The following is a 16,877-nucleotide window of genomic DNA, read 5'->3' as shown; positions in this document are numbered from 1 at the left end:
CGGCTGTCAGCCCTTGTACTGTGGACTCGTCAGATGGTACCAAGGCCTTGAAGGTGGTCCTAAAGTATGGTGTTCCTATGTGACATGTTTTGTATAATATTAAGTGTATACTTTTTTGTGATCAATATCGATAAAAAGTCTATAAAAAGTGTATTTTTTCCCTAAAGAAGCTGGTGTGTGTTTGATATAGGTCACAACATCACACATTTGAAGAGGCCTTCCTAATGGAAGCTGCCTGGGGGTTCAGAAGGTCTGGTCCAGTCTGAAGCCTCATGACCTGCTCCTCAGAAGGGCTGGTCCAGTCTGGAGCCTCATGACCTCCTCTTCAGGAGGTTGGGTACCATCTGGTTACACTGTAGCCTCATGACCCGCTCCTCAGAAGGTCTGGTCCAGTCTGGAGCCTCATGACCTCCTCTTCAGGAGCTCAGGTACCGTCTGGTTACACTGGAGCCTCATGCCGGCTCTTCAGGAGTGGGATCCATTACTGACCTGTTGGAAAGTGTGCACAGTTGACCCGGAGGTGTGACCGGCCCGGGGAACTGATCAAGCTCCGGTTTCACGGGGAAACTGGAAGCTTCACATCCCTGATCGACAACTTACAAGCGTGGACATGCTGGACAAAAAGCCTCTTTCCACACACACACACACACACACACACATCATGGCTACTGTAACTAAATATGAACAATGCACATCGATCTCCCTTTGTGGACACGATGCAGAACTGCAGGCTGATAGATGTGTTAATCACCAGCGTCAGTCGACCCCGAGCTATATACTAGAGCCTTAGACTTCTGAGCCTGTATTCTGGTCATAAGCAGCCGCATGTTGCAATACTGCAATACCTTCATTATCTTTTGCCTTTAAGACTATCTTTTTCCTAGGATGGTGTTGCATTTTAATAAAAGGAAAACATTTATTAATAGCTAATTTTAGCTTGTTAGAGATGGTTAGTTTAGGTATTAGGTTAGAGATGGTTAAGGTAAGGTACTATGTTAGAGAGTTAGTTGGGGTGTTAGGTTAGAGATGGTTAGTTTAAGTTAGTTATCCATATGTTGTGTTTCATCACTAACCCTAACCCTTCATTAACTATTCTTGAGTTACTCATGAGTGATTGGATTCCATATGAATCATCCACATTCCCCCCCGCATTCATCAGTGCTGGCGTCACTAAGGCTGCCATGGAGAACTAGGGTCCTAGAACTGCCATGGAGAACTAGGGTCCTAGAACTGCCATGGAGAACTAGGGTCCTAGAACTGCCATGGAGAACCAGGGTCCTAGAACTGTGGTCCCGAAGCTGCAGCCTCCGGTGCTCAGGAGCTACTCCATCAGTCACCCAGAGCTCAGATTCAGTTACCGTAGTGCCGTTTGGTGGCCACCAGGGGGCAATAAAAGGCAACTGGAAAACTGTTGCGTTGCCTTGTAACAGGCGGTAGATGCAGAACAGATTAAAATGGAGCACACTGCGCCGAACCAGAGATCATTCAAGTTGGAGCATGGTGCATTTAAAAAGGTTAATATCGGAACTAACATTTCTGTCACATTTGTGATACACCCTTAAATGCGATGAATGAACTCACTTATTTTCCATACATCCTCCCTGAGGTGGATTTGAGGATGAGCCTCCTCTATGGCGTCCAGCCTTTTAACATCCATCCATGTCAGAGAGGTTGTCTCCACCCAGGATGGAGGGCCCATGGCATCACAGCCCTCAACGCGGTGGAGCCTCAACACTCCCTCCTACAAACTCACATTAGAGAGACTTCACCATCAGTCGGTTATATAACCCAGCGGGTGAGTGTTCAGCCAGCCGGCCTCGTTCACCTCAACTCCCTCAAAGTGCTGCGCAGGAAGCACATGGCTCCACAGACCTCGTTAAAAGATACTAAATCAATTATTCAGAATAAATAATTGCTGTAGCTTGGGACGCAGGACACAAGACGTATTATGTGTCTGTGGTGAATGTGAGAGCATCACCAGCTAGTCTCCATCGTTGTGTTTGATGAATAACGGCTACATGGGGACTGCCTGCTCCGCCATCTCAGGCAGGACAAGGGCTGTCCTCCTCTTGATGTCCGGGCTGCTCTAGCGAAGAACCCGTGTTCAGGATGACTCTCCATGGCAGAGGGAGTGTGTTTGAGTGGCCACTTCACTAGCGGCCACTCCACTAGCCAGCGGCGATGTGCAGAACGCAGCCCTCCACACACACACACACACACACACACACACATAAATGAGCTCTCAGACGCAAAGAGGCATAATCTATTTTATATATATTTATATATATATATATATCTTAATTTTTATTTCATATTTACAAAAATGATTGGCACAGTCATTTTAAGAAGACGAATTGAAACCTGTAAAATGTGATCTGCATATTTCCATGTCTTGGCGTCCTATCCTAGGATCAAAACAACACCACTAACAATACTAATAATGTACATCCATAAAAGGCAAGCTCAAAATAAAGGCAATCTTGGCACTTTGTCACATTGAGCAGGAAACCTGTGTGACCCGGGACCAGGGCGGTCTGCTGGGGCCGTCTGTGATATGAGGGTCTGCTCCGGGGCTCTGGCCCCGCCCCCCGGGGGGGGGGGGGGGGGTCACCGCTCATGTTTGGGGGCGGCGTCCCCCCCCCGGTCCACCCCCGGCAGCCTGCTCCGGCCCAGCGCCTCCTTGGGCGCCACGTCCACGTAGAACTCGGCCAGCACGGGGCAGTGTCCGGACGCCACGCCGCCCCACGCCCAGCCGTCCGGGATCCAGGGGTTGGTCAGGCCCTCCCGCACCACCAGGCAGCGGCCTGCAGGGGCAGCAGGGAGCACATCAACACGCTGCACGGGACACACACACACACACGCACACAGGCACACACACACACACATGCACGCACGCACACACACACACACACACACACACACACACACACACACACACACACACACACACAGGCACACACACACACACACACACACACACACACACACACACACACACAGAGACACACACACACACACACACACACACACACACACACACACACACACAGAGACACACACACAGGCACACACGCACACACACACACACACACACAGAGACACGCGTACATAGAGACACACACAAAAACACATAGAGACACATGCAGAGAGACACACACACACAGACACACACACAGACACACACACACACATACACACACACATAGAGACACACGTACATAGAGACACACACAAAAACACAGAGACACACATGCAGAGACACACACACACACACACATACACATACACACACACTCTCTCTCACACACACACACACACACACGCACACATACACACACACACAGACGCACACCCCCTTACCTGAGTGGATCTTCTTGAGCGAGCGGCTGACCCAGATGTTGTCCAGGCAGCGGGACCCCTGGGGGCAGCTGGTGCTGATGTCGGTGAACTGGCCCGACGGCACCAGGGCACACAGCTTCTCCCTGCGCAGGGCGTCCGGCTCGCAGCCCTGCGGTGAGCCGGCGAAGCCCCCCAGCACCAGCAGGTCCTTCTCCCCTTCACACACAAACACACTTTAATACCACTTAGTCAGCGCAACAACTCATAGTCACTGGGTCACCAAACCCATCCATCACCACCACCACCACCACCACCTTCTCCTTCTCCCCGTCTCACACAGACACATTAAACCCAGGGTTATCTAACAGGATTTAGATCCTTTCGATCTAGTGCTTAAAAGAGATGTCATGCGATGTCACTAAAGCCGTTAAAAAGGGAGGACGGCTGTGGTTAAGTTTTACAGAAGAGAGAGTGAGGAAGAGGAAGCAGGTCTCAGTGCGGCTGGAGGCCGGTGACGCAGGGCTGAGGACTGACCTCGGAGCGTCTCCTGCAGGCTGGCCGAGAGCGACCAGGCCTTGGAGTCATCAGAGGGCTGGCTCCGGCTGCCGGCCTCCCCGCCCGGAGCAGGGGTCGCCTGGAGGTTCACCAGCGCCACCTCAGACGAGCCGATCTAAGAGGACAGGAAGCGTGGGTCAGTTTGGTCCGCCGTTGGGGGCCATGGGGGGCAAAGGGACCTTAAAAGGTGAGCTGAGAGACTTAAAGAATGAGATCACGTAATAGCAAGATTATATAATAAACAACACACAAAAAAACACCCACTCCCACTCTGTGTGCACACGTGATTGACAGGCAAGATGGATTCCCTGAACCAATCATGGTGGAGACCCAGATGGTCCTTAGTCCTCACTACAGCGTACCAACACATCTCAACTCAGACAGGCGGACCGTCTTCACACACTCCCACCATCGCAGACAATCCTAGAAACCAGTAGCGGCCGGAATACTAACCAGGAAGTGGGCCAGGAACGGGAGCGTGTGGATGCTGTTGCCGTTGCCAACAGAGGTTTCCAGGATGGCAGCATCTTTCAGGTCGATACCGGAGGAGCTGTCCCAGAGAAAGCCAGAGTAGCTGCTTCCCTGAAAACAGAGAAATCAAGAGTTTATAAAAGGTCTCATCTCCAACATGGCCGCTGATCCTTCGGGTTTATCAAAAACGGTTGATATACAAAATGTTATTATTGTAACGCTGATGGACTTGACCTTTTTTGAAGATATAAGTTTTAATTTATAGACTAATAAAGCTCAGACTATAGTCCAACTCCATGAAAAGGCAGTTTAAAGACCAACTTTACACCACACATACCATCTGGAGGTTCAGCTCCATTAGGAGTGGTACACTTTACTTCTTATTAATTATGAATCTATTAGGGGTTATCAAGGTATGAATCATGCATCATAAAATGATGATCCATGAGCTCCATTGTATTCTCATTTAATTTCACTTCCCTGTCACTGCTTCATGCTGGGGAAGGAGTGGGTGAAGTCTATTTTCACTGCTGGCTGTCACAAATGAAAGCATCCTCACGTGGGCAAGGCAGTGACTCACAGTATGGCGCACAGAGCAGCTGAATGACGCTTTCAGACCATGTTTTGTGTACATTGTACTTCCTCAGTGACGGGGGGATTCAGACCTATGTGTGTGTGTGTGTGTGTGTGTGTGTGTGTGTGTGTGTGTGTGTGTGTGTGTGTGTGTGTGCAGTATGAGCTGTGCTGGGCCACAGGGTCTTAGAGGTGACCGTGCGCCGGTGAGAACAGACGCGAGTGGCAGCGCTGCCCAGGCACCAGATGGCCTAGTTCACTGTAATGATGTTCTATATGGGAGGAGAAGGGACTCACAGGACGGCCCTGCGCTATAGATAAGGCTGGCTTGTTGTTTAACAGCTTCCTTTTCTGCTGGGGGGATTAAACGTTAAACGTTACTACTTTTTTCACTCCCAATTAGGCCTGGGCGATATGGCTGAAAGACATATCCGATATAACTTGATCATATTGATCAATATCGATGAATATATTGATCATTTTAATGACCTAAAAAGACTATGAATTACCATGCTGGATTTAAACACTTCTGTTTAACATTTAATAAGACCTTCCACTGTTCTTCTATTCTTCTATTTTTAATACCACCACCCAATCCTCTGCTCTGTTCTCACTGTCTCATAACATCAGCGTCAGTGCATCCATACGTCAGCAGCATGAAGAGTTATGGTGCTTTCAGAAACGGTAATCACTTCCGTCTCACGAGGGGAAATTACTCAATCTTGGCAGCTTAGCAACAATGGTAAACAAGTCCTGCGTTGACTACCAGATCTCTGACTGGAAAGGCTGCAAAGGGCCGGGACGAACATCTGTCTGCCACACTCTCTCTGTCTCCCTCAATCAACACTGCTCCAGAACACCTGGATGGATTGACCAGGGGGGTTCCTAGAATACCTTGCTGGATTGACGGGAGTTTCTAGAATACCTTGCTGGATCAACCAGGTGGTTTCAGAATACCTTTCTGGATTGACAGACGGTTTTCCAGAATACCTTGCTGGATTGACGGGGGTTTCTAGAATACCTTGCTGGATTGACGGGGGGTTCTAGAATACCTTTCTGGATTGACTGACGTTTTTTCAGAATCCCTTGCTGGATTGACAAGGGGTTTCCCAGAATACCTTGCTGGATTGACCAGGGGTTTCCCAGAATACCTTGCTGCATTGACATGGGGGTTTCTAGAATACCTTGCTGCATTGACATGGGGGTTTCTAGAATAGCTTTCTGGATTGACCGAGGGGGTTCAGAATACCTTGCTGGATTGAGTGGTGGGCTTCTCCGACACGACACACTTCCACAGCCCCCGCGGGCCCTTCCACTTGCGCACGCTGGCGAGTGTGCCCTGGTTCAGCTCCACGCAGAACTAGAGGAGATACAGAAGAAGCCGTGTTAGCAAACCCTTGCAGTAGTTTGGCAGCACGAGGGAAATGAAAAAAGAAAAGACCTCTTCGGTGACAGGGGGCGCCATAACTCGCAATCAAACATAAATGATCAGTAACATTGTTCGATCATTCACCAGTCCGCTTCAAAGCAGCCAAGGGACTTGAAACTCGCCGTGCTTGCTTATTAGCCTTGCTAGCATTAGCATGTCAGCATGCTCACCGAATATTGCGCACACAAACACACATATTTTCTTCCGAAAATGCCCATGCAGCGACATGTCTAGTTAGTAGTGCTGATGCTTTTAACTTTAGCCCACTTTTAGCCGTCATCCAAAGCCATTGACCATCACCACATCTGCTTTCTAAAGACTCAACACTTTTGTTTTCTTAACACTCAAAAACACAAGTAATATCAAACCAACAAGCAGATATAAATCAAGTCCCATTGAAAGCATACAAATTAGGAAGCCCACATCATGGGTCAGAGGTCTGATACGTTTGAAGAAAGGTGGCGTCAGTACTCAGTTCAGTGAACCCAGTATAGCAACGCTCAAAGAGGAACCCAGAAACACGCAACTCATCAGCTTTTGACGATATTCGCTGTAAGGGCAAAATAATAAAAGCTATGACTCAGAATGGGCTGACGGCAGCGTCTCGGTCCAATGCGAGTCAAACCAGTGACCAGAGACGGGCCGGAAGGGGGCGGGGCGGGGGGCCGGGGTGACCAAACGGTGGAGTGAGTGTCCTCAGGTGACCCCCCCACTGCTGCTGGGTACAGTGGGCCAGGGAGGAGTCACATACTGACCCCCCCCCCCCCCCGCAGGGCTCCCTCTCTATGCAACGACTCATCTTCAGCAGTCATCACCAAGTCCCTCCCCACCTCACTACCTTCTGTTGGTGTTCAGAAATGAAGCAAACATGGACCTGATGGATCTAATGGATCTAACAGATCTACTCCGGCTCCTCCCCCGTGAGTGAGCCGGGTCCCCTGCTCTCTGCCTCCCGCCGCCCCCCCCCCCCCCCCCCCCCCTGCGCCACACAACCCAATCACATTAATGATCCCGTCAGTAAGCTGCCAACGAGGCCGACCAGAGGGGGTGCCGACGGCCGGCTCCTGGCAGGGTCCATGACACCGGAGAGAGGAACCCAAAGGGGAACCCTGAAGCAGCTCCTCAGGAGGGAGGGGGTACAGGAGGCCCCGGTCCCAGACCCCCTCCCCTTCAGAGGCAACGGCACGACTGCTATCTGACCCCTTTAGCCCTTTAGGTCAGGTCGTGCAGCGCCGCCACGTCTGAAATGCGAGAAGCTAGCATGCATAGCACCAATGACAGGTCCTTTAGGGGCTAACATGCATAGCACCAATGACAGGTCCTTTAGGGGCTAACATGCATAGCACCAATGACAGGTGCGCTGGCAGGGTTGGCTGCTGATGGGGGCGACCACCGCCACAAAACTATGTGTGTACCAGCACTCTAGGAGAATGGATGTGTTTGCGTGCACGTTTGCGTGTGTGTGTTTGTAAGCGTGCAGAAACAGAGTGCATGTGTGGGAGTGTGTGTGTGTGCGAGGGAGTTTGCCCTTGTGTATCCTCTCCACACACACACACACGCACGCACGCACGCACGCACGCACACACACACACTGTTGAGACAGACATCTTGAAGGAATATTTTTAGCATAGATTAGCCTCTGAGAGTTCAGCTTGATATATTGTTAAACACTGTACAAATGAGACTGCTACTGCAAAGGGGCCCCTGACACTCATGACTTAGTGATAACACAAACGTCCACAAAAGAAAGGTTCATCACAATGGCAGAAGCAGGCCCTGCCTATAGTGAAGTGTACAGAGAACAAGGCCCCACTGCAGAGCAGGTACACTGCAATCTGCAGTCATAAAGAAGGCAAGTGATAGGCTGTCTGTCTCTTGATTATGCTTACATAACTCACATTTGTTCTGTCGTTCTGTTTGCTGCTAATCTTTACCCGTCAGAGTTTTGCATTGAAAATGTGTGCATTTAAATGCAATGGTTTAAAGAGCAAAGTCCTTTGGGTAATACAAAGAAAATACACTTTATACAGTCTATATTTAAATGATTGATATTTTTAGGAATTTGGATTGTAAATAAATATTAAGTTGATATGTGCAAAACATTACATTTATTTAACGATAATTAACACACATTAACACATTTCAGATTTTAGTGCAGACCTTTCTTTTGTCCCACTAATAAAGACCCAAAGAAGAAAGGGTTTTATGAAGGGGACAGAAGGGGAGCAGGGGGACACCGCGAAGGGTGCCCCCCCCCCCCCCCTATGGGGGTCTCTGTATGTGGGACCCTCCCCCCTTCATGGAGGTCCCTGTATGTGGGACACCCCCCCACCTGTATGTGGGACACCCCCCCACCTGTATGTGGGACACCCCCCTCCCCCATGGAGGTCCCTATATGTGGGACACCCCCCCACCTGTATGTGGGACACCCTTCTGATGACCCACTTCCAGGCCAGTGCTGCTCTAGATCAGCTACAGCCCTCCGAGCTCCCAGCACACAGCCACAGAAAGTTCCCGAAAAAGGGTTCAGAAACGCAGGGGGCAATATTATATTAGTATAATTACATAAGTTATTACTTTTAACGCAGTAGGTCATGATAGCGGGCGGTTAATGTTATTTACGATATCCCATTAATAAATGACATGATCATAACTCCATGATTGTATCCCGACATGGTTCAGTGGGACTGATCTCCTCACATTGTGTATCCTAGACCCCTCCCGGGCCTGAGAGGAGTTACCTTGTCCAGCGCCTCACGGTCCAGCAGGTCCTGCACCGCCAGCACCTTGATGCTGAGGACAGAGAGAGAGAAGAATGTTACACAGGTAGTCACTGACGTGTCACCATGGTTACGGTCACCCAGCACCTTGATGCTGAGGACAGAGAGAGAGAGAGAGAGAGAGTGTTACACAGGCAGTGACTGATCACCATGGTTACTTTGAAGCACAGCTGAACCGCCTCCCTCCATTACAAAGCTTCATCATAACTCCACATCCATGAGTAATGATTATTATTCAATAGGGAAAGGATGGGCAGTACAGTAGTGGTGGAGATTGGGTCACAGCCCACCGGCGTGTCTTGCTTGGTAGGACGTCTCCAACCGCTTGGGCTTGAAATTAGTTTTTCTTTCTGTCTCAGGAGAGGCAGACCACTGGATGGACGGGGCCCCGAGTGCAGGAGCCTGGGGGCCCCGAAGGCAGGAGCCTGGGGGCCCGAGGGCAGGAGCCTGGGGGCCCTGTGGGGAGGAGCCTGGAGGCCCCGTGGGCAGGAGCCTGGGGGCCCTGTGGGCAGGAGCCTGGGGGCCCTGAGGGCAGAATCCTGGGGGCCCGAGGACACGAGCCTGGGGGCCAAAGGACAGAAGCCTGGGGGCCCTGAGGACAGGAGCCTGGGGGCCCGAGGGCAGGAGCCCTGAGGGCAGGAACCTGGGGGCCCCGTGTTGACACATGAGTTAGGAGCGCAGCGGAGTGGGGGGGGGGGTGAAATTCCAGTTGAGCAGCAGTTTATTGTGCGTGGACACTGAGTTAGAGTGTCTGTGTTAGAGTGTGTGTGTGTGTGTGTGTGTGTGTGTGTGTGTGTGCGCGCATACGCTAAACCCTGGCACTCAGAGTGCCATCCAGGCACTAGCTGCTGCCAGTTCTGCTGCCTCTGTAGAATATCTCCAGTTCCATAACCACCAGGTAGTTGATGTGCACAGAGCATGCCCTCCAATGGCCCACCGCCACCCAGCAACACCCAACAACGCGCTTTGGTAGCCAAGCCCGCCTTTGATGAAGTGTGAGAGAGTGAAAGAGAGAAGCACAGCCACAGAGACAACCAGGGAGAGGGAGGTATGCAGGGACGGCGGGACGGCAGCAGAGACAAGCCGCGAGATGGAGGAGGAGATGGAGGAGGAGGAGGAGGAGGAGGAGAAGGTCATCGGCCTGCCAAGGTCACGCTGTGCTGCACCGGCCCGTCCGCCCACAGTAACCTGCCCGCCCCCAGCGGTCTCTTCACACCATACACACACACACACACACAGTCTGGATCAGGGGAAACAAGGCTGCAACACACACACATACACATACACATACACACACACACACACACACACACACACACACACACACACACACACACACATACACACATACATACATACATACATACATACATACATACATACACATACACATACACATATACACACACACACACACACACACACACACACACACACACACACACAGTTTGAGGTGTTTGCATTTATCAGCGAGCCCCATAATGCTGAAGGCCGTGGGGAGAGCCCTGATTAGCTCCTTTGTCTCTTTCCCTGTCCGGGCTCCAAACGTCCCCTCTGGGAGAGGCTGGACACGTTAAGCAGGACAAGATGCCTCAACGCCCTCGGAGACCCGACGGCTAATCACCCAATGGGAGGGCCTGTTTCTGAGGTTGACCCTGTGCAGTAGGAAGGGCGGCCCCAGACCTGGGGCTCCAGAGCCAGTGTGTTCTGAAAACAGGATCTCCCTTGCCGGGCTATTTACAACTCTGTGATCCGTATCTCTGGAAGGTGTTGCATAACGCGGCTCAGCGGCTCCAGAAAGGAGCGGAGCGGACTGGACGGACCGGGACAGGGCGGGGCCAGGGCCAGGGAGACGGGCGGGGCCAGGGAACGGACTGGGCCGGGGACCGGGCGGGGCCAGACGGGGGATTAGTGAGGCGAGAGTTGGCGAGAGTGTGGGGTTTCATGTGCAGATTAATCTGCATTGATGGCATCAGGATTGGTGTTGAAAGTTGTCGCTTGCATAATGATGGGATTACAACAGTATCGCAGGGTGAAATGTGTCCATTTGTTTTCGTCAGACCGCGAGGTGACAAAACACCCAACCGCCCTGACCAGACCTGGTCTTGAAGCGGTCCTCCGTGCCCCAGCCTTTCACTGAACAAAACAACCCCCACAACAAACAAACTTGCCATGCTGCGGTTAGCATGATGGCTCTAGATACTGGAGAACTGTTAATGCGTTATCCTACCATTCTTAGTTACCGAACGCCCTCTTCTCTCCTGCCACTCGTCTGGTCAGCAGGGGGTCATGGATGGGGGACCTGGGAGCAGAGCTTCACTTGAGACCCACTGAGATCCCAAACAGCAACCGCCCACGGTGGGACCGGCCACACACATTCAGACGCCCAGATGCCAACGAGTGAAGTAGGAAGAAGTGGCTTCAAGGTGCAGCAACGGTAACCCCAGAACACATCCAACATTTATGGATTAATGACAGAGTCAAGCTCCCGGAAACTAACGGGTGAAGTCTGAGGCTTCAAGGTGACAGCGACGGTAACACCAGCACACATCCAACTTTTATAAATTAATGTCAAGTTTCTTATTTTAGCTCTCTCCACCCCCCCCCCCCCCCCCCCCCCCCCCCCCCGGCTGGAGTTATGAGCCAGGCTCGTCTTCCAGGGCTCATGAGTACACGTCCTTCAGAGGCTCCAATGACAGAGGACCCACGTTCCAACGGGCCCTGCAGTAGAGTGGGGACAGAAATATCTGAACGTATGGAGGATACAATCTATACATACACTGTGTCTCTAATGGGAGCTGCTAGTGCAAAGGGGTGTCGCTGGCTAGCCCACTGCCCAATCGGAACGCACAGACACCAGACTGTTGAACACCAGTCATGGCTGAATTACATCTGTTACATCTATATCAGAGGCAACGTCAACCATTAACCTGCTCTTAGCAAACCAGCCCAATCCTAATTACTGATTACTAATCGTTTTGGCAAGAGACCTCCCTGGGCACTGATTGAACCATTGTCCTCTCCTCCCTTAGGTTTGGGTTAGGTTTAAGAGGATCTTGATCTGTCTGATCAAAGATCATAAAGGAATTAGGTTTTTGTTTTACTGGGACATTGTGAATGAGATTAGAGCAAGAGCGATTTATTGGTGGTCCCCTATTGGTCCATCACAGACATATCTTGTCAGCGTATAGGTTTGCCGTTATGCGCCGATATGAAAACTTTAGTAATGACGACAATTTATAAATGTCATGACCTCTTTATAAATCCTCTACTGCGGTGGTTGAACCTCTAAACTCTTTAACGGAGCACCTCCACGTCAACGCTCCAACACTAAAAGTTCTACATTGTGTTCTGTGTGGAGGTCAGTAGCTCCTCCCCCTAGAGGTCAGTAGCTCCTCCCCCTGCAGGTCATTGGTTCCTTTAGCTCATGGTTTTAAGGCGATGTTTTGGCCTGAAGGAAAAATTCCTGTTGACAGAGCAGAAGTCCTGGTCCAGACACCAGCAGGGACACGGTATTGATTGGTGCCAGGTAACATGTGTGCCGTGACCAGTGACCCCTGACACCAACGGGTCTGAAGAACAATGTTTCCACTGTGTGTGTGTGTGTGTGTGTGTGTGTGTGTGTGTGTGTGTGTGTGTGTGTGCGCGCTTGCGTGCGTGCGTAGAAGCTTTTTGTTAGTAAGTCTTATTGATTTTTATTCAATGAACAACATCAACGCTGTTTAACCATTAAGTATGTGCGTATGTGCGTGCGTGCGTGTGCCCACTGTATTCAGAAGCAGGCGTGTTGATGTTGCAGGTGATGATCACATTAAGAGAGTGATACAGAGTGATAGAGAGCAATAGAGAGCTTTGTGAGCGGCCATAACAATAGAGTGATTGCAGGAGCAGAGGCCTCCTCTCCCCCTCTCTGATGACGTTAACTCAGACCCTGCCCTCTGAGAGCACTGAAGTGTGAGCAGACCTTCCATCGCTTTATGTTTGTTTTATGAACGTTCTCGCTCTGGCCCAGGAACTGGACATCCGTGCTTTGTGTCGGTGGTGATCTACCCCGAGGTGAGAACCTTTCTAGGACCTCTAGCTCTAGGAGCGGACACATGTCTGCCTTCCAGAGGAGGTTCCCAGGGGTCAAGGGTTAACTACAGACAGATGTTGACCTTAAAAACTAAATCCTTGTCATGTGACAAAACAAATCACTTTGCTCACGGTCAACCAGGAAGTAAACAGTTCTATCAAGTCCAGCCACAACAATATTATATTAATATAATATAACATTGGTACGACTTCTGAGACACTTCCCATCAAATGCTGCCCTCTTTGAATCGAACTGTTGACGTTTGACCCGGCGTTGCTCAGACGGTTCATGGAAAAGTAATCTTGAATGAAACAATTACAGAACGAGAGAAAGGTTCAGTCACCAGATCAGAAGGGCCAAACCCTGCACCAGCAGGGCTCTAAAGCCCTCAGCGTGTGAACCCAGTACAGTCCCCAGTCTGTTTGTTTTGCATTGTCATGAGTGGACCCAGTCTGAGCAGATAACCTGTAATAACCCCGCTGCCTCGGCAGCCGCCAGCAGGGAGCTGGGCTTCCTCTGACAGCCTGCGGCCGTGTGGGGGGGGTGTGTCTGTGGGACCGGGACGTGTAGAACGTCTCCCTCTCTCTCTCAACACACGCATCATGGCGTCTTGTGATTGATCACAAGCTAGTGCTGTGCAAACACACACGCCTCCAAGCAACCTTTACAGGCTGCTGGGCAGGACGCCTGGAAGTCAGACGGCTGCATTCACTGGGGACAGGCTGGAGACCTGCAGGTCTGGGGGGGTCTAGACCCAGTGGAGACCTGCAGGTCTGGGGGATCTAGACCCAGTGGAGACCTGCAGGTCTGGGGGGTCTAGACCCAGTGGAGACCTGCAGGTCTGGGGGGTCTAGACCCAGTGGAGACCTGCAGGTCTGGGGGGTCTAGACCCAGTAAGACTAAGAGGAACAAAGAGTTCTTGTTCTCGCTGTGTTCAGTTTGGCTCAGACTGTTAGTTTGTGTTGCCCCGTTGCCTAGCCGGTTTAGTTTCTTTACATGACATCACTTGACACCAACGTGTTTACACAGAGGTAACAACGTGTCCCAAGAAGACACAACACGTTCAGTGCAAATCATCACGTTGGTACTACTCACTCGTTCTCCAGTAGGGTCATACACACGACCTCTTTGACGCCCGGGTTGTTCGCCTTCTCACTGGAGCAGCGCTGGAGGTCCCAGGTGGCCAGGCGCACCGCGGCCCGGCCGTCCCGCGGGCCCGGGGCCGGCTCCACGCGGGGCCGCAGGGACACCATCTGCGTGGGTCCGCCCGGCGGGAGGTCGAGGTCGTCGCTCATGAGGCTAAACGAGGTGGGGCTCGGGTGGGACCGGCCCGTGTAGGTCAGCCCGCCGTTGGTATTGGTGGACGGAGTTCTGGAGCGCTCCACAAACACCTGGAAGCGGATCTTGTCCAGGAGGGAGTAGTTGATGTGCTCGACCCGAACCAGGTCTTCGATGCTCTTGAACGGACCGTGTTGGGTCCGGTAGGCCACAATGTTCCTGGCGATCTTCTCCGTGATGCCGCGGATGCTCATGAGCTGCGGCGGGGTGGCGGTGTTGATGTTCATACCGCTGCAGGAGGACATATGCTCCGGGTCTCTTCGCAGGGAGGACGGGGAGTGTTGGGACGAACTGGTCCTACTCGACACGCAGATCTCCACTTTAATAATCTCCAGTTTGGTGGCACCGATGCCACTCACCAGGGCCAGGTCCTCCACCTTCTTGAAGCCCCCGATGCAGTCCCGGTACTCCACGATGCTCCGCGCCACGGGGCGGTTGACCCCGGGCAGGGTCATGAGCTCCTCCTCCGTGGCCGTGTTGATGTTCAGCCGCTCCTGGTTCACCAGGATGTTGCTGAAGTTACACGCGGCGCTGAATTTGCGCTTGCTGCCGTAGCTGAAGTCCGTGGGGTCCCTCGGGATGGACCTGTGACAGCCTAGGTTCCCCCCCATGGTCCGGGGCGATCAGGTCCCCAGACCGGGTCTCGAGACTCCAGACTGCTGCACACCGACCTGGGGTCGCATGTGGTGGGGTGAAGAGGTACTCGGTGGTAGTAGGTCGTCTCCTGCTATGCAGCCTGCATTCCTCCGTCAAGCACGACTTTACACGCAGGTGGAGGTGGAGGTCTCCTGGTTTCAGACCGCAGCGACGTAGTCCGAAGATGAGCAGAAACCCAACAACCAGTCCTGCTGTCCCGCGTGGCGCATAGTCCACAGAGCCTGCCCTGTCCCGGGACCTCCTCACCTCATCGGACCAGGTCCAGGACCAAGCTGTCGACGATCAGATATGAGATGACGCGAAAGCGTGTGCGCTGTTCTCCAACGTCCACCCGGGTCCACCACCACGCGAGGGACTGCTGCTGCACCACCGCTCCTCGCGGACGGTCTAGTAGTCGGAGGCAGAGGGGGTGTGTCCTGCGGTGTGTGGCAATGTTTAGAAACGATTATCCTGCAACGTCATCCCATGTCCGTCTTGCTCGTCTGGCTGTCATGCTGCGTGCTGCGTGCTGCGTGCACAGAGGACCGCTGGAACCACTGCAGCCTGCAGAATCAGCTGCAGCCCCATGGCTCTTCTTCGTTAATTTCCGCTCACACACAAACAGGAACCGCTGTTCATTTGAACGGCTCGCCCCTGAAGTGAAGTGAGCGCTATGAGCCTCATAGTGACACAACCGTCCGCCTGAAAGCGTTCTCCTCAGCACGTTCATAGCCTGACACAACGAGTCGGACTCAATAATATCCTTTCAATGTATTGGATACTTGCATACATAGCCTATACAGTTCGATTCCCTCTCAAGTGTGAAGGGTTCCAGTCAGGTGAGTCAGTCACATTATGTGATTAACTTTTCTTCAAATTCTCCTTTTTATTAAACCACAACTACTAAACTAAACTATTCGACAACTATATAGAGCTATATTGTAGTAGGCCTACTACATGCGTATGAACCCTTTCACAGTTTGTCCTGTAGGACAAACACAGCGTGGCTCATTCCAATAATGATGGGTCTGCTCCTTTATGAACCGGAGCACATGTAGCAGACTGAGCCTACTACTGCAGAACCAAATGAACCACCCACTGGACGGGGCACCTGAGAGCAACACAGGACAACACAGTAGAACACAAGAACATGTAGGATTACTAATGAATAACATGTTGTAGGATTACTAATGAATAACATGTTATTACTAATGAAGAACATGTTGGAGGATTACCAATGAAGAACACGTTGTAGGATTGCTGATGAAGAACATGTTATTACTGATGAAGAACATGTTGTAAGATTACTGATGAAGAACATGTTGTAAGATTACTGATGAAGAACATGGAGGATTAGTAATGCTCACAGAGAGGCGCTCAGTACCTAGTGAGGAGCCTACTTGATAGGTTGTTACGTGGTAGTGCATACGTAACATAGGTCCTTTACCAGCCTCATCACTGCAGCGTGATGCTGTTCATCCATTTGCAGTCAGCCAGTCAGTCAGCTAGTCAGTCAGTCAACTAGTCCGTCAGACAACCAGTCCGTAAGTACATCAGTCGGCCTGTCAGTCAGCCAGTCCGTATGTCAGTCAGCTAGTCCATCAGACAACCTGTCAGTCAGTCAGTCAGTCGGTCAGTCAGTCAGTTTGTCCGTCAGTCAGTCTGTCCGTCAGTCAGTCAG

General features: G+C 51.5%; 1 protein-coding gene across 1 annotated transcript; it reads right to left on the bottom strand.

The window, feature by feature from the left end:
• Positions 1 to 2,253: 2,253 nt before the first annotated feature.
• On the bottom strand, positions 2,254 to 15,576 carry eepd1 (endonuclease/exonuclease/phosphatase family domain containing 1). The gene is made up of 7 exons (XM_084485021.1): positions 14,318 to 15,576; positions 9,109 to 9,160; positions 6,188 to 6,298; positions 4,348 to 4,476; positions 3,874 to 4,009; positions 3,361 to 3,555; positions 2,254 to 2,804 (listed from the first exon to the last, which is right to left on the bottom strand). The coding sequence occupies exons 1-7, from the start codon at positions 15,169 to 15,171 to the stop codon at positions 2,608 to 2,610; spliced, it is 1,674 nt and encodes a 557-aa protein (XP_084341147.1). The 5' UTR covers positions 15,172 to 15,576; the 3' UTR covers positions 2,254 to 2,607.
• Positions 15,577 to 16,877: the final 1,301 nt, after the last annotated feature.

This window comes from Micromesistius poutassou, assembly GCF_964030765.1.
Source record: "Micromesistius poutassou genome assembly, chromosome: 20".
In the NCBI taxonomy this organism is placed as follows: Eukaryota; Metazoa; Chordata; class Actinopteri; order Gadiformes; family Gadidae; genus Micromesistius; species Micromesistius poutassou.
This window is presented reverse-complemented; position numbering and strand designations above follow the sequence as displayed.